The sequence below is a fragment of the Oreochromis aureus genome, linkage group 18 (genome assembly GCF_013358895.1).
Source record: "Oreochromis aureus strain Israel breed Guangdong linkage group 18, ZZ_aureus, whole genome shotgun sequence".
Taxonomy (NCBI): domain Eukaryota; kingdom Metazoa; phylum Chordata; class Actinopteri; order Cichliformes; family Cichlidae; genus Oreochromis; species Oreochromis aureus.
The window spans coordinates 19,692,989-19,711,239 of NC_052959.1; the positions used below are offsets into that span (position 1 = coordinate 19,692,989).

The window sequence follows — 18,251 nt, forward strand, 5'->3', positions numbered from 1 at the left end:
ATCATTAGTTTATATGGGGTGGATTCCGGTCTCAGTTTGTCCTGTCCTCAGTGTCCTGGCAAAAAAATAAAAAATCCAAAAAAGCAGCTGGTGGACTCTTTCCTCAACGAAACGCTGCCATCTGGTGGCTCGTTATGCTTCAGGCAGGTTTTTGGTGCCGTTAGAGCTAAAAATGTCGATCAGGTCTTCTATTCTGGGTCCTCAAGATTGAGGGCACATAGTGGGATAAGTGCAGGACCAATATTTAAAGATAAACGATCAGCATCCGTCCTGATACACTGTATTTGATGGTTATTCGTGGCACAGGACTATTTACCAGTTTGTTTAGCGCATAAATGCAGTTACCTACTGTAAACGTCAGATGTGCAGGCAGTGCTGAGAAATTGCGTTTTTATCTCGTATGCACTCTGTAGGGCAGCTCTTATTAAACCAGCGCTGCGCTGTGTGAGAAATCAAAGCGCAGGCGTCGAGTCGGGAGGGAGCCTATCTTGCGCAGGCTGGATACTGTACGTGGCCATTGATGCTGCTGGATAGATGTAGCCCCGATGTAAATAAGAATGGCGAGGGCAGCGGGTCTGACACGCCGAGTTATCGCTGCTTGACATCGGAACGTCACACCATCGGGATTTTATTTAAGAAGAAAGAAAGAAAAACGCGGGGTCCGGTTTTTTCATCTGAATTTGTCTTGATGGTTTTCATTTGACACAAAGCAGACGGGCGGCGTCTTCTAATAAACACGGGAAAAACGGGTCATTATGACCTTAGTATCCTCCAGTAAAAGAAAACCATCAGATTGTTTTTACGCGGCAGCATTCTGCTTGCATTTTTTTTGCTTTGGATTTCGTGTGCCGTGTCCGGAGAGGGGGATCATCAGTTCAGCGTTGAGGTAAGATAAATGGCCTCCTACCCCCCTACCACCACCACCTCCCCCCGACTCTGAGAATCATAAATGACCGTGCTCTCTCCTCCACATCGTCTGCCTCAGCGTGGAAAAATCAAAACAAAAAATCCCCCCAGAACATGTATGTTGAGTTACCCACGCTATCTGTGGGCACATGCGATAAAGCATTGAATGCAAGCTCCACTCGTTCATTTAAAATGCAGAAGGACGGGCTATCAGTATTGCAATGAATTAGTAAAAGGAAAGAGACAGAGATGTTTGTTTCACCTCGCTTCACCTCGCCTCACACAACCTCAGGTGAAGGTTTTAACACTTCTCCCTCTTCTCATTTTGCATGATGATGCAGTGATATCACCCTGAGGTGAGAATTAAAGTTTTGCCTATGTATTGTGTTTGTTTTGTAGTTGTGACGTGGGTATGAATGAGAAACATGAAGGGCTGTAGTTTGGAGTAGTTTAGCGCTGTTCTGCATTCCTTATTTTGGTTCTGTGATTTTCTGGCACCTGTCAGGAAGAGAACTGCTGAGTTCACTTCAATGCTTCGTGTTGTCTTGTGACGTAAAACTGAGATCCAAAGTTTTTTAGTCAGCAAACTTAAGTCACCTTCTCTTCTCTTCTCTCATCACTTTTTAAGCTGGATGCAAAAGCCACGCTGCGGAGTTCCGGACAAATTCAGAAGCGCTTCAAGGTCACGGAGGCGGAGATGCGCTCTGACGGGACAGAAGTGGCAGCGAACACACATAACCTACACATGATAGATGGCTGAGGCATGTTGTCATAGGGAGGTTAGGATTCAGATCTGCTAGTGTTAATTGCCTCACCTCTTCCCTGTCTCTCATCTCCTCCTCTTTCTTCCTTCTGTATCTGTAGCCAAGCTGTTTACCTCCAAGTTTTTATTAGCAGCGAGCCACAGACCAAATTCTAGTTAATTGAAACGATATTTTATTGCATACCATCACTATAAGAACACTGGAAAGGGCATGTCGTATTGTGTTGGTATGTATGCCAGTGAGTCCAAACCACAACTAAACCCATAAAGAAACAGACATGCAGTTGACAGGCGACACAAGAAAGGACAAATGAAAACACACAACTATTTATACTAGGACCACACTGAGGGGTTAACATGGTAAAACTAATAGCACTACATGAGTTACAACAGACTATCAAAATACAACAGGAAGTTACTCAAGAAACAGCAACAAGTACGTAATACGCTTAAGCTCGACACAGAAGGACACAAAGGACAGAAAGAGAGATTTTAGAAAATAAACCATAAGCAGAATACTAATGGGAACAAACAGGAATTGAAACAAAGCATTAGGCCACAAGATACTAAGGAATGTAAAAATCAAACAAATAAACTAAGAATAAAATAGAACATCAAATAATGAACAAGAATTAAAAGTCCCCCCCCCCCCCCCAAAAGGAGTCTGGCAACAAGACCCTCCACAATGGCAGGGCAAGCTTTACAGTAGTTATCTGTTTTTTACTGTAACAGGCGACAGTGAGGTTGTTTTCCTTTCTGTATGGTAGGAGAACGAGTGCAGGTGTAGCAGATTTCAAACGGTTGACTGCGTTGTGACGACAGACACAGACTGGCTGGAAACTGGATTTATTTCTAAAAGACAAAGTGCAGCAGCAAAATCAGTGTCACACAGCAACAGCAGGTCTCTCCTCATCCCAGTGTGGAGTCCATGGAGCTCTGGCTCACAATATATAAAAGAAAATACAATCTATCAAAACAATGGTGTGGTTTCCCTCAACAGCCACTTTAAAATCAAATGTTATAGTGGGGTAAAACAGAGAGAAATATGAAGCAAGGTTTAGTCAAAAATAAGCCACTAATAATAACTTGTAATATTTAAATCCCCACTAAGATGGATCAATTACACAATACATATTCAAACAACTGTAACTTTTCCCAACATGGCTGAAAATATTATTCAGTGTGCAGCCTCAGATCATGAACTCATACACATAAACCAAAACCTATACATATACACATACCTAAAAGACAAAGTGCAGCAGCAAAGTCAGTGTCACACAGCAACAGCAGGCCTCTGCTCATCCCTGTTTAGCACAAGTAAGGAACACATAAACGGATGGTGTAACAGATAAAAGGCAGTTCCAATTACTATTTTCCTCGTTCAAAGTAATCAAAAACACTTTGGGGGCCTTTAGCCATAAGAACTAATACTTAGTGAAGAAAAATACACCAAATTTAAACGTGTAATTTAATACAGGGAGAGGAGCTACAGAGAGTGTGCCTCACCAGTGTGGAGTCCATGCAGCTCTGGCTGGGAACCCACACACATGCAGCATGTTTACAAGTGGCGTCACACTGATTAATGCCCCACTTCAACAGTGACATGTGGAACCTTAGTTTTACAAAAATTAAATTTACACAATAAAAAAAATAAACTATATACAATACAGTTTTGAGAATGTTCACACTCAGTATATTATATCTCAGCTACACAGGTCCAGTGGAGCCGTCCCTCCACCCACCAGACAGACATGACATCTGTCACTCTGTGGGATCAGAGTGCCTCATGCTTTATTTATTCACTCATAGGGACTTAACTGTCTGTATGTGTGTGTATGTATTGGTGGGTTTGTGCATGTGAATGCCGAGCTTACTGCACAGCAGCCCTTTTTTGCTCCGCCTGAGGCATTTATGATCAAACTGAATTAAATGCAACAATAGCATCAATAAAACTCAACACAACAAGTCTCACTAGAGTTGCCTTCAGAGCATCAGCCTGCCGTTTATTGTATTATACTGTAGATAACACTGCATAGATTTTCCTGCTGCACACATTTTCTATAAACAAGGTGACATCTTCCAACCCTTGAAATTACATGAGCAGGAAAAAAAGCCTAAATGAAAAGAAAGAAAAACAACAACACAGATGAGTTGAATGAGTTGAAAGCCCATGGTGTTTATTTTTTTCAACTCATATTTAGTTATTTTCTTTGTCCCATTGCAATCTAACTTTGCCCGTGTATTTTAGGAGTATCGAGACAGCTGTCTGGTGGGGGAATGTAGCCAAAACCTACTTCTTCAAAGGAGACAGGTGCAGATTATTAGTCGTGCAAAGATTTGGACAGAACTGAAACTGCTCAGAGTAAAAACACCATGCACCATGGGGACATTTGAAGGATAAAATGTCTTTTAACATATTATAGTGGAATTTTTTATTTTGTATAAATAAAATCATTAAAACCAATAAAATCACTCTTATATTGATTAAATCACATCCACAGTGTGTCGTTTTTCCTCTCTCCCTTCCCTCACCCCAAGTCGGTCACAGCAGATGACTGTCCCTCCCTGAGCCTGGTTCTGCTGGAGGTTTATTCCTGTTAAAGGTCATCTGATTGTAGGGTCTTTACCTTACAAAATAAAGACTGTTGTTGTGATTCAGCGCTATATAAATAAAGTTGAATTCAACTGAACTATGTTTTAATTTATTGGGCAGATCCTAAAGATAAAACAAAGCATTTTTTGTGGTTTCCTCTTCCTCCACTGAGAAAAAAGGGGAAGGTTTTTGGCTATACTTGGTCTGAACACCTTCTGCAGCATTGATGGCCTGAAGTCTCCTACAAATGTCCGTCAAGCTTGGCACATCTTTTCTTTTGAAAAGATTATCTCCCATCCATCTTAGTAGAACAGTTTAAGCTCGGTCAGGATTGTCAGTGAGCTCCCATTTTCTAGTCTCTCCAGAAATGTTTTTTGGGGTCCAGATCTCTGTATGAACCACTTTTTGACTTCCCCCAAACTCTCTTAGCTATTTTCTGGGAACAGTGTTTAGGGATTTAAAATGGGAGCTTTTGCCTAAGTTGGACAGCTGAAACAGGGAGTCGGAGAACTGGCTGTGGGCTCACCAGGCCGGGAAAGACAGGCCAAACCCTCCACTGGGCGGACGAGCGCAGGCGGGCGCGGAGCGATCTCAGAGGAAGGGTCAGAATCCAACCGTCTGGCAGCAGGTGGGCACCTGCAGCCGGGGGCCCGGGCCGGCACCACAGGAGCATCCTGCAGAACATGTGCAGGCTTAAGTCAGCCCACTGAAACCACCTCCTGCCGGCCCCCAGGCAAAAATTCCCCAGAGATGCGGAGGGGTTGGGCAAGGACCAGTATGGCAGGAGAAACCCTGAAGTCCTCTTTAACCGTGCTGCGCGACCCCAACAAAACCCAAGGCAGACGGTCGACGCTCATCCCGTTAGCCTGCGGATGGTATCCCGTGGTGTGGTGGACCTTGACCCACGGGCCGTCATCCATGGCGGACCAAAGCTCCGACACGAACTGAGGGCCTCTGTCTGAGGTAATGTCAGCGGGGGGACCAAAACTCAAAATCCACGTGGACACAAATGCCCTGGCCACCACCTCCGCTGTCATGAAAATCAGGGGAACTGCCTCCGGCCACCTGGAGGTGCGATCCACCACAGTCAAAAGGTGTGTGAAACCCTGTGACTGTGGGAGCGGTCCCACCAAATTGAAATGCATATGGTCGAAATGCCTACCAGGGACGCGGAGAGATTTGAGGGGCACCTGAGTGTGCCTGTGGACCTTCGAACATTGGCACGGAATGCACGTGACAGCCCAACTCTTTACCACTTTCCGCAGGCCCGGCCAAACGAACTTGGCGCTGACCAGCTTGACCGAAGCCCATGTGCCCGGGTGAGAGAGAACATGGATGGAGTCGAAAACATGACGGCGCTGCGAAAAAATGCAGACCACCTCCCCACACCGGCGTGTCTTCCAGCACAAGGCCAGTCTTCGAGGACTGAAGGGGAGGACGTCTGGTGTTGGCGCTCTGCTCCCCAGCCATGGCGGCGTAGTCGACACTGATATACACGACACTGACATACACTAGGGAGACCAGTGCGCAGGACAGACAATCAGCGACCTGGTTGGACTTACCAAGGTTGCGAAGGTCAATGTCGCGTCGCAAGATGCAGAGCCAACAACTCTTTGTCGAAAACATTGTACTTGCGCTGAGCGTCTCGGAGCGTGCAACTGAAAAAGGCGAGGGGCAGCCAGATGCCGGAGACTCGCTGTTCCAATACGGCACCCACCGCTACACCTGACGCATCGGTGGTCAATGCAATTTCTGCTGATGGAAAAGGGTGGGCCAGCAGAGCAGTGTTGGCCAGCGCCGACTTCGCCGCAGAAAACGGACTGACGTGGTCTGGGGACCAGTCAACAGGGTCTTTAGCCGTTGTACCTTTTAAAGCAAGCGTAGAGCGGTTGAGCAGGCCAAACGCTGGAAAACCTGGCGCAGATGAGATTCGTGCTGGCCCGCCGAGCTGCTGGCCACCAATATATCGTCCAGTTAGACGAAAATGAAAGGCAGCCAGCGCAAAACAGAGTTCATAAGTTGCTGAATAGCCTGAGCGGCATCTTTCAACCCAAATGGCATGCACAGAAATTCGAACAAGCCAAAGGGGGTGATCATGGCGATTTTTGGAACATCCTCAGTGCATACCGGCACTTGGTGATACCCCCGCAGCAAAAATCGATTTTGGAAAAAATCAAGGTCCCGGTGAGATTTGCGAAAAAATCCTGGATGTGGGGAATTGGGTAAAGGTCGTTCTCTGTAACGTTATTTAAACACTGAAAATCCCCGCATGGTCGCCACTGCCCATCCGACTTGGGCACCAAGTGGGGAGGCTCAGGCACTGTTCGAGCGCTGCACAATGCTCAGGCGCTCCATGCCCGCAAACTCCTCTCGGGGGACGGACAGTTTCGCGGGGTCGAGGCGACACGCACACACGAACACTGGGGGCCCGACCGTGGGGATATAATGCTCAACTCCATGTTTCGCTGCCGCGCTGGAGAAATTGGGAGTTGACAGCGACGGAAACTCTAACAGCAAACGCTGAAACATGTCCCCGGAGGCAACTAAATTGGCCCGGATGAGGGGGTCGGCGGCCCGGGTAGTGAAAAGCCAAAAAACAGCCCGTGGGCACAAAGAAAATCGACGCCTAAGATAGGCAACGAGCTGGCATCAACAACAAAGTTCCACTGGTATTCCCAGCCGTGGAAACTAACAGTCACTAACCTTTCTCCAGAAGTAGCAATAGGAGAACCGTTAGCCGCAATCAGCCGCGGTCTGTGGCCTGCCGCTAAACTGTCCGCGGCGGTGGGCAGGATGAGGTTCTTCTGGGAGCCAGAGTCCACCAGAAAACAGCGCCCAGAGCATGAGTCTTCAATGAAGAGCAGCCTTTCCATATGGTCAGCAACTGCGGCCGCTATGGCGCAGGGGCAGCCTTGTTTCCCTGAGGCGGAAAAAGAGAAGGGTGGCAGGCAGCGACCCGCTCTGGCGCCAAAACACTGCTGGTAGAAACAAAATCCTTTCCCACGGTGCTACTGTGTAGCCATGTCTGCCGCCAGCGCCAGCCCGTCCGCTCCGGAGAAGGCAGGTGGGGGTGTTGCCGCCGGGTTTGCAGCCAGGCCGTGCACTCTGAACGTGCGGGAAGCGAGCAGGATGCGAGCCGCTTCTTGAGCCAGGGAGCGGTACTCACCGTTAGAAATGGGGAGTTGGCGAGGCCGGTCCTCACAGCAACAAGCAGTTGTCTGAGAAAGAGATGGATGAAAAGGAATCCCCCGTCATCCGAACCGAGCAAGTACAACATGTTCTCCATCAGTTCAAGAGCCGTGCCTCCGCCCAGGCCAGACAGGGAGAGAAGTTTCTCGGCTCCCTCGGCACCAGAGAGGGTGTATCGCCGCAGCAGTAGGTCCTTAAGGGCGACATATTTCCCGCGTGCGGACGGGTCCCGGAGGAGGGCCATCACACGGTGGGTGGCTAGCGGGTCGAGCGATGCCACCACATGATGAAATTTTGTGTTGTCAGCCGAGATGCCGTTGAGAGCAAACAGAGCCTCCACGTGGACAAACGATGATGAGGGGTTGTAGAGCCAGAAGTCCAGCGCCGCATAGCTGGCGCCTCCAGGGCGATCTCCATGGTTCGCCGCATGTTCAAGGTAGGGTCAACAATATGGAAGCATGGAACACACGACACAGGAGCTCTAGTTTTCCACTACAAATTTGTTTATTTATTTATTCACTTCCATACATTAAGTGAGCATTTCGCACCCAAACACAACAGAACCCCTCCTCCAAGTTTGGGTGTGAGTGGAGCCCTCTAGTGGGTCACCACACTAGGACCTCAATGACCTCAATGAACTGAAGCAACGTTGTAAAGAAATAAGAAATATGAGAGACTGATAAGTCACACAGAAAACGATTACTTCAAGTTATTGCTGCTGAAGGTGCCTCGACAAGCTACAGAATCACAAGGTGTTCTTAGTTTTTACCAGCAAGGCATTTCCCTCCTCACATGACCGTAAGCCTTCTAGGTCCAAACAGCATTTAAAAAAAGGACAAATTAAGTCAGGCATAATCGGTTTGTTTTAAATGGAAAAACACCAAAAACCACTCAAAAATCCTACAGTGTTGAATAAAAACATGTCTCTTGGGGTGTCTGATTTTAATCAGAGGACCAAGAACGCCTCAGTGGACGCTTCAAGCTCGGGACACGCAGAACAGTCCATCTTTAAAGTTGGCATATTTAGTGCAGTTAGCAGACCCCTGAAAGTTAAAAAGAAAAAAGAAAAATATAAACATTCATTGTGTTTACAACTCATTTGAGAGCAGTTATAAATGACTGGTAAACTACACTGTCTCATAGTAATAATTTCTCAAAGCAAATGTTTGGCAAATATGACCCGTGCAGTCAAGTTAGATGTTTTTCTTTTCTTCTCTTCTTCTTTTGTTTTTTTAGTTCAGGCCAGTAAAGAAAACAATTCAATGCACTGATCACGCCTGAATAAAATAGCGGTAATTAAATACGTTCCCCAAATCTGCCTCCTGCTCTCTCTTTGTCAGGTTGTGATAATTGGCTGGTTTATTTCCCAGTTATCCAAGTAAAAGAAAAAGAAAACAACCCGATTGCACATTTTGTGGCTGCGCTGCATTAGAGCCGATCAAGGCTGCTGCTGACTGACAAATCCGCAGAACTAAAGCGTCTGGATTGGATTTCACGCTGCGCAAATGTTAATCTCTTCTAAGCAACGCTCACAGAACTGTTTAACACAACTGCGAAGTGTTTTGTTTTGTAATATTAGTTTAGCTGCTGATGGCAAACATACAGGTGCACTGCAGGTTGCGGTCCCGTTCATGGGCTGACACTCGGGGTGGCACTTGATGCAGGTTTTATTCATAGCTGTCTCGCGCAGCTCTCTGCAAAAAAAAAAAAAAAAAAATAGACAATAACAAAGTATGACACAGCTTGTCTGAAACTATTACATGTGTTTTATTTTTAATTTTTTTTTGAGGACAGGAGTTAAACTGTAAGCACATCGAGATTCTTTGTTTGACAGAGGTCTCCGAAGATAAACAGATGTGAGCGACTGTGTTGTTTCACCTCCAGTGTTTGTCTTAAATCCACTGGAGACTGAATTTCAAATTACTTCGGATCATATCTGCTTTTCTTTTTCTGTCAATTAATCCCCAGGCTCGCCTAGCGTCAAAGTCTTGGAAATACAAAAATAGCCTCCGAAGGAGTGAACTGTACAGCATGCAGACCTGTTGTGTTTTTAGCTTGTTTGTTTTTCAAAGCTTAATAAAGGCAGTCAGAGAGATGCCTCCCTCACCCCTCCAGGATGTTGCAGGAGTCGACGCAGCTCCCGTCGCGCTTGTAGTCGTGTCACGAAATGCACATACTGGGGCCCGGACCCCAGCAGCCGTCCGCCGTGCACTTCCTGTCGCAAGTGTCGTTCCTCAGAGCTGAAACCCAAACACACAATCTCAGTGAGAGCTCTTTCCCGCATAATTATCCAATTTTGAAATTAGGCTCCTGTAATTAAATCTTGCTCATGCAGCGCATAATCAAAAGTAACAACAACGGTAGAGATGTGACTGAAGCCAGTGTGAGACAAACAGAATGTACCGCAGTTGGCAGCGTTGGCATTGCCCTTTACATAAACAGTTTGGTGTGGTGATTTGAAAAGCTTCTGCCAGTGCTTTGCATCGGTGTAACAGAGTTCAGAGTTCTTAGAGACAAACACATCTCCATCACTGATTTCTCTGAGGGACCTCAGGCCCAGGTGGGTGATATGGAGCCCAGCCACAACCAAACTGCGGCTTCCGCTACCAAATGGGAAACGAGAACAAAATGAGAAGAAGAAGGAAAAAAAAAACATTTTGTGACAGGGTTGAATAACACTCATGTTGTGTAAAACTAATTTCTTCCTGGTGACACTGCGGTTTGAATCAACAGGGGGTCTTTACAATGAACATACCGTTTAGTTCTCCCCCGAACGACCTCCAGATTCTCAAAAGGACTCAGTGAGCTCATGGTATCTGGCCACGTTTGAATCCACAGGTACCCTGAAGCAACAAGGTTTGTTGACTGTAAAACTGTTTAGATGCACGCATTTCGATGCATGACTCAGCCCTTACGCAGTCTTACCAGTAATTTCTTTAACCGTCTTGAACACATTAAGCTGCTCAGGATCCATCTTTGGTGTTTTGGTGAATTGATCCCTAAAAATGAGAAAATAAACCGTACTGACTGCTGGTAAAGGTGATCGAGCACAAAGGCAGCAATGCTAATCATACCTCAGACTTACCCATAAATCGATGTGATGATGATGTCGATGTTACCATTGATTATGGTGCAGTTTTCAAAGGAGCCGATGTTTGTGGCATTGATAGACAGAACGTGAGCCAATTCTCCTGTTCCAAGTCCATTACACACTAAAGAAATATTTTTAAAAAAATACTAGTTAATAACAATAGTTAATCATAATAGTTTAATAATAGTTTCTCATAGTTATTGCTGATTTGTCATTTCAGTACAGCGAACTCATGTTCAAGAATCCGTAAAATGCCGTAAAATGACTGAGTTTAATAAAAATGTTGTTCAGTTGTATTGTACTGCATCTGTGTTCCTCTGAATATAAAACCAAACAGAAATAGCTTAAGGATGAGTGACATGTCTTTGAAATTGAAATCTTATGTGCATTTAGTGCATGTGTCTAATGTGCATTCATTATAAAGATTCAACTTGGCAGGAGTTATATACATTTCCATCAGCACTTACAGTGTGGTAAACATGCTGCCGTCCCAACATTTTGAAGTTGTTTGCATCAAGTTAAAAACAATAAAAATAATCGGTTTGGACATTTGTTTGTTTTTCTGCACTATTTTCAGGGGTTAAATAATTTAAATTATTGCATTCTGTTGTATTTACATTTTACAACTTAACCTCTGTGAAAACGGTATTGTAAGAAATTGTCCTTAGCGTCTTATTCAAGTTTGACCACTACAAACACGTTTTATTTTTTGTACACGGTGAGAAATATTTGTCCAGATTGAACAGTAACAGCTTATCTTCCTACCTTTTGGACACAGCCCATCACACTTGGCGCACTTCCTGAGTCCTCCTACATCCACCTCATACGTGTTACCGCTGCACGTCCGCAAACATGCTCCGTAATCAGAAATAATATAATTACCTGGAAAAATATGCAAAATACAAGCTGCTGCTGATGATGATAATGATAATCTCATATTCATCGTGCACTGGATAGATATTAAATCGTCTTAAAATCATAAATAAAATATCTGGAAAAAAATCAAAAGAACTAAAAATTTAATTTAATTTTTTGCAGCAAATAATCTTTTATTAGTTATACAGCAGTTTAACTAGCGATGAATAATGATGATAGAATATAAACCCAGAAATACAGGGACAGACCTGTGCAAGTTAAAATTATAAAAAGCAGTTGTTGCATTAACACACTCTCACTCATTTGCTTTTCTTGTTTATACACTTTAAAATTAAACTTGGACAAACTGTAACGACTGAATGTCTAACAACCCTGAAGGACAACCTGGCCAACTGTTCAGCAAGTCAGCATGCCGCAATGTGGAACAAAAGGTTCATACTGGCGACTACTTTACTTTTATCTATCTTGACTGTCGAGTCATAGCTACAATGCACATTTAAATGTATGCTAACATAATATATCTGTCTAGGATTAAAAGTTTAACAGAAATAGGTGAAAAAACTAAAATAAAAAAAAAAAGATCTGGTTAAAGCCGGCCTTACGTGGGCAGCTTTTGACACAGGTGGCTCCGAAGCTGTACTTTCCATGCGGATTAGGAACCAGCTGGAACAGGTTGGGGTCGTAACGCAGAAGGCTTGGGCAGGAGTCCTTACACACCCCATTATCCTGGAAGTCCCGACAGGCCTGCAGCACAAACAAGTGTCATCTAGCACACTGGGACCAAAACAGAGCCCCGCACTAATGATAAAACTGCATTCCTTTATCACAGCCTTGGCTTAATACTCATAGCTGCACAGAGAGGCAGAACAGACGCTGCCAAGTGAAAGATCTAATCAGACGCTCCACATCTCATCTCTACTGAAACCAATAACAAACTTCTGATGATAAAAACTAATGACTGAGTGAGAGCTTTATTCTGTTGGAAGGTCTTCTTCAAGAACTTATGGAGTAGCAGAATTATGTAGTGTAGTGCTGCATTTAGGAACAGTTTTTTATTAGTTTTGGTGACTTTGTGTTGGTTTCTGTTTGACTGTGAGCCTTAGAAAATAGGCATATTCAGCCTGACCAACATGTTTTGAGGTCGATGTCTGTGGGAGACTACAGTGGTAACATTGCAAACAAATGCACTCACCGGGTTCACCTGTTCAAGTGCTCGTTATTTAGTACATTTAGACATGTAGACGTGGTCAGGGCGACTTGCTGAAGTTCGAAATGATGAAGAAATGTGAGTCACGAGACTTTTGGTTCTTGGTAAGAGACAGGCTGGTCTGAGTAAATTAGGTCCTGTTGATCTACTGGGATTTTCATACATAACAATCTCTAGAGTTTCAAGAGAATGGTCTCAAAATGAGAAAATACCCAGTGAGCAGCAATCATCAGTGCTTAAAAATACGAGATTAGAGGGCAGGCTAACTCAAATAACCACTTGTTACAACCAAGGTATGCAGAAGAGCATCTATGAACGCACAACACGTCGAATTTTGAAGCAGATGTGGTAGGGCAGCAGAAGACCATATCGGCTGAGGGCACAATTCAAACAAGGTTCACCAAAATCAAACAAAAGAAAAATGTTGCCTCAGAAAAAAGTCTTGATTTCTGCGCCAACATTCAGATGGTAGAGTCAGAATTTGGGCATAAACCACATGTAAATATGGATCATTGTCATCGGTTAACAATGACAATGAGTTCACTGTACTGAGATGACAAATCCACAGTAACTGTGTGATGCTATCATGTCAGCGTAAACCAAAATCTCAGAAGAAAGTTTCTAGTACCTTTTAAAATCAATGCCATGAATAATTAAGGTTTTCTGAAGGCAAAAGGGGATCTGACCTATATTAGCAAGGCATAACTAAAAAATTGGCTGGTAAACACAGGCCTTGGTCACATGTTTATACCATATCACACAGTAGTCAAAGTGTCTTTGTCTCACCAGACAGTCTTCAGCTCTGGGTCCCGTGCACCCCGCGGCACAATGCTCATTGCAACAGTCGCTCGGTGAAGGTCCTTTGCACCTTCTAGAGCACTGCTGGGCACAGTTCAGCTTTGTCACTGGAGATGAGAGCAGCAGAAGTTGAGTGGAGTGTCCAAGCCCAGGAATGAATTTGTTCTGCTTTTGATTTTGATGCCCTATCATCACCGTGCATTACAGTGCTTTAAACATGTTCAAATTAAAAAAAATTGGAGGATTGTGCGCACAGATTTGTTTTACTTTGCTGTTGTTTGCAGTGAATAAGCTAAGAATTGATAAAACAGAGCTTACAAGTCTGACAGTTTTGAGGACCAGGTGCCCAACATGAGCCATTGAAGCAGCTTGAGTCACATTTTCCACCTGTTGAAAAAGAAACATGGCAAAGCACCAACTTAAAAACCTTTTAACTCGCAACAAATTATATCTTTGTCTTCTGGTGTAAAGTAATACTTACAATTTTTGTTTTTGCTAGGAGTTGGATCAATGCTGATGGTGCCAACATTAACAATATCGGACCATTGGATTGTTTCCACATTGCACAGCTGGTTGTTCAAAAATTTTACTCCTCCTTTAAGAATTTCTGCAAAAAGAAAACTTCATATGAACTACTACGCACACGTTGGAGTATTTACATATTTTGTATAACACTGGCTGAGTGTCATATAAAACCTGATTATTTAGGGGTCAACCTACCTGTCAGGCTGGTCAGAAGAATCTGATCGGTGCCCTTATTTGTAGATTTATTATAATTGGAAATCACAAAAAGAGCAAAACGTCCATCATAGAGAGAATGGCCTCGAATGATGCGCAGGTTCTCCAGAGGAATCCTGGATACTGTATTGAGGGCGATCAGAACGTAACCACCAACTTCTTTGATAGACTGGAAGAAAAAAAAGAAAGACAAACTTAATTTTTGAATTAAAAAAAAACTTTTATTTTCTGTGATGTGAATTTAGATAAATTTACATTAATGTTTTAAGAGAAAACTGTGAAACTGATGGTCCATAACACTGGCAGACAAAGCCCTATTTTTAATTGTGCTAGACTCACATTCAGTTTGACTGATAGAGGTGTGTAAATTAATGTTCAGAAGCACGGGCACACCTACACATTACACCTAAATGAGCTGCTTAGCCATGGAAAAATACCATGAAGCTCCCAGCACACAGGATTTTATGCTGATATTAATACCAGAGGATGTTTAAATCTTCTCTGGCAGAGTGTTGGTGACTTTTGCACACCGTGCTCCTCAGGTATCGGCGACCTCGGCCTCTAACTTGCCACTTTCAGGCTGACTTGCAGTGATTCTTAAACACTTTCACTTTCCAATGACAGCACATAGAGTTGATGGTAGAATATCAAGGAGGGAAGAAACGTCACAAACTGAATTGTTGCAATAGTGGGATCCTAAAATAGTATCAAAGTCAAATTCAGTGTTTTCTTTAGAATGACCCATTCTTTCACAAATCTTTGTAAATGCAGACTGCATTGCTAGGCGTTCGATTTTATACGCCTGTTGCAATGGGACTGAAAACACTTGGGTTCAAAGATTAAGAGGTGTGGCCCAAATACTTTCGTTCATATAGTGTATGTGATGGATGCTATTTTTTACATCTTTCTTGAGATATTTCATGTAAGTGTATCCTTCGATGCATTCTTCATATATCAAATTTGTAAGAAACAGACAGATGTGCTCACAGGCCAAAAACATGTCGATAGCACTGAATCATAAAACTTTCAGCCAGACTATATTGCCTCAGGTCTACCTCTAAGGCTACAGACAGCCCACTAGTTCTACTAACAGAATTGTTAGCACATATGTACAGTATGTTGCTCAAGAGGTGATAGAGACAGAACCACAATAACTCCTGGTGATCTTAATTAATATACTGGGTCGTCTTATCTGGACTGTGGATGCTGGGCAGGTGTAAAGTGATGAGAGAGAAAAGTAAGGATGAAAAAAAAATAGGACATCATTTAAGATTCTTCCTCTCACAAAAAGTAATCTGCACTGAAATATCATCAATTCTATGCCTGTCTCTGTCATCCAGTACTGCACTGTGCATTTATATTTATATATTTATATTAAGTGTATAGTTAAATTATTGTATAGTTTGTATAATGAACTAAAGCACATGTGCAGTTTTATAGAGCTGTTTCTAATCTCGTTATAATATGTATAATGACAAAAAAGGGTTTCACTGCTTCAATCAGTGGAAACAAAGCTCGCTGAATAATATCTGCTGACTGTATGCTTTTCTGTCTATGTGTGTGCAAGCTTGCATGAGAGTGTGTGTGCCCAGTGTGCAAAACCCTACACAACCTTAAGCAAAGCTCCATCCAGAGCATTATAAATACACTGAATCATCATACCTATTCACTCTCCACTGATTTTAATTATCTGAACTGAAGCGATGCAAGCGGCTACACATCCAGTACAAGAGGGTTGGACAACTTTTAATTGCACTCTTTCTCTAATCTGCTATGTGCATACTTATTGTCAACTCCTAACAAAGTGCAGCTTTTACCCGGAGGAAGGACAGGTCATGGTGATCCTCCATGTATGTGATCTCCAGGTTCTCCAAGACTATGGTGCAGTTGCTGTAGGTCTTCACCATGTTCCTGTAGTGGTCCTCTTTAGTTCCCATACGGTTTAAACGATTGGTTACACATTGGCACACTGCAGGAAAAGATAATTCATTATTGTTTCATTTAAATGTTAAAAGATTCAGATTGTAAATACTGTGGAATTGCAGTGAAGAGTCACAAAAGTACTTAAACCAAGGCTCCGTTTATGACTTTCTGTGTGTGTGTGTATCTCTGTTGGAGAATTTAGTCTGTGCAGTCATAACTTGGCACGCTTTCATGTGAAAATAATGTGATCTGGGCTGCATCTACAACAAAATCTCAGTGACGAGTTAAGTTCTGGCCCGCGAGTCAAAGTCAGCTGCGTGTTTTTATGCTGGCAAAGGCTGGATAAAACAATCCCTCTGACCAGTAAGTCCAACACATTGTGGTATTCTCCAGAAAAGATCTGGTGTGTCACAAATTCCATGACAGGTGTAGGTTTCTTTTCATTTCCCTTATTTTCTTTCTTTTTTCTTTTTTTAAGAGAGGAGATTCACATGTCTACATATCAAAATTAAAAGTCTAATGTCTAGTTTAACCATATTTGACTCAAGCGCAGGATTCGTGACATGACAAAATAACAATTTAGTGCTTAAACAGTGCTGATAAATGAACGCTGTTTGAGTGTTCATTTCCTAGAGAACAGTAATGGGCTGATAAGTTTGCCTATTTAGTGTTATATAATACATATGCATGAATAAGGAAGGTAGTGCAACGAACAGGGAGGCTTTTTTTGCTTTCACGAATGAATGAATGAATGAATGGATTTTATAATGAAAAAGGTATGTCTTCAAAGAACAGCTCATCTTCTCTTATGCGTGTTTAGGCCCCAAGCTGGACAAACAGGTTCTGACTGGCAATGAAGAGAGAGCCAGCAGAGTTAATCACTGCAACAGCTATTTAGCACGCGCACACACACACACACACACACACGCACACACACACACAGTGTCTGCACGCATAATAAGCAAGTAATTGATTGAGATTAAAATTATGGGTTCACTTGAGCAATTAACTCTGAAAAACAAAATATTCCTCCTCTTGGTTATTAGAAATTGCGGTGCTGGCGTAATCCCTAAAGCACATTCCCAAACATACCTGCTCTTGACTGCAAAAGAAAGCCCAACAACTTGGTCCGATTTCTCAGACACACCTCACAACACATAACAGCTCATGCAGTTGTGCTAACCGAGGCACATGTGATTCACATCTCTGAGGGAAAAGAACAGGGTTTCTCAACTGGTATCAAAGGATAAAACTGCGTTTTTCAGTCGCACTGTGTGTTTTACTTATGATGTCGTGCTGGGTTCATACACACTAAGCGCAAAAGGAAGCTAATCAGTGAGAATTAGGCACAAACAGCTGTCAACCGCCCTCCCTCTTCTTCCTCCTCATTAGCTAGTCCCTGAGGGTTCTCCATGACATGAACCCTGCAGTCCAGCAGCCCAACACCCGAGTAACAGAGGCAGATGAGCAAAAGCAAGCTGACGGTTTTAATTAGAAGAGCCACGTGGGTTGTAATTAGCACTCCAATTATTACTCAGATTGCGAAAACCAAACTGTAATAAACAAAAGGTTGTCGGGTTTTTGCAGCTGTGACTATTAATAAACCTGATTTGAACATCCTGAACGCCATTTTGCAAACAGAGACAATCATTTAGAGTATATATGCATGCATATTTCCCAGTTATATATAAACAGCCTGCTCCCTTTTTGAGTTATAATGAGCAGTGAAGGTGGAAAAAGACAGGTGAGGCTGATGGTTCAACAAACTTCCTCCAAGGGAAGATCAGACCTTGAGTGCCAAACAAGGAAGAAAAGCAAACAGCCAATTGGTCGAGCAAGCAGGCACACAGCCACAGTAAAAGTTCTCCTTGTCCACTTGGTGATTTCACAACTTTCTTGCAGGTGATAAATGATCTGATATTCCATGACCACAGTGTTGGGAAGGTTACTTTTAAAATGTATTCCACTACAGATTATAGATAATTGGCAAACCTTCTGGAGGAAACCTGGTCTTGTTAGGAGAGACGGCATCCATCCCACTTTGGATGGAGCAGCTCTCATTTCTAGAAATATGGACCAATTTATTAAACTCCCCAAAATATGACTATCCAGAGTTGGGACCTGGAAGCAGAGTTGCAGTCTTACACGCCTCTCTGCAGCTTCTCTC

The 18,251-nt window shown here is 43.3% G+C and overlaps 1 protein-coding gene and 2 long non-coding RNA genes across 5 annotated transcripts in view; 1 reads left to right on the forward strand and 2 right to left on the reverse strand.

Annotated features, from left to right (window-relative positions):
• The first annotated feature begins 391 nt into the window (after positions 1-391).
• LOC120434359 lies at positions 392-3,320 on the forward strand. The gene is made up of 2 exons (XR_005609065.1): positions 392-886; positions 1,535-3,320. It is a non-coding gene; the product is annotated as an uncharacterized LOC120434359 (long non-coding RNA).
• On the reverse strand, positions 1,825-4,214 carry LOC120434357. Its single transcript, XR_005609064.1, has 2 exons — positions 2,911-4,214; positions 1,825-2,605 (listed from the first exon to the last, which is right to left on the reverse strand). It is a non-coding gene; the product is annotated as an uncharacterized LOC120434357 (long non-coding RNA).
• A 3,723-nt stretch (positions 4,215-7,937) lies between these two features.
• The window catches only part of LOC116331432 (epidermal growth factor receptor-like), a 49,227-nt gene continuing 38,913 nt past the window's right edge, over positions 7,938-18,251 (reverse strand). The window contains exons 2-14 of one of the 3 annotated variants that reach the window (XM_039602298.1): positions 15,979-16,130; positions 14,144-14,330; positions 13,905-14,030; positions 13,742-13,810; positions 13,412-13,530; positions 12,021-12,162; positions 11,308-11,424; positions 10,537-10,663; positions 10,377-10,450; positions 10,207-10,294; positions 9,559-9,691; positions 9,055-9,145; positions 7,938-8,494 (exon numbers count right to left, since the gene is read on the reverse strand). In XM_039602298.1, coding sequence (XP_039458232.1) covers positions 9,119-9,145; positions 9,559-9,691; positions 10,207-10,294; positions 10,377-10,450; positions 10,537-10,663; positions 11,308-11,424; positions 12,021-12,162; positions 13,412-13,530; positions 13,742-13,810; positions 13,905-14,030; positions 14,144-14,330; positions 15,979-16,130 — 1,361 coding nt within the window. In that variant the 3' untranslated portion in view covers positions 7,938-8,494; positions 9,055-9,118. Of the gene's footprint in view, positions 8,495-9,054; positions 9,146-9,558; positions 10,055-10,206; positions 10,295-10,376; positions 10,451-10,536; positions 10,664-11,307; positions 11,425-12,020; positions 12,163-13,411; positions 13,531-13,741; positions 13,811-13,904; positions 14,031-14,143; positions 14,331-15,978; positions 16,131-18,251 lie in introns of those variants that run through there. The other 2 variants (XM_039602297.1, XM_039602296.1) reach the window with 2 other exon arrangements.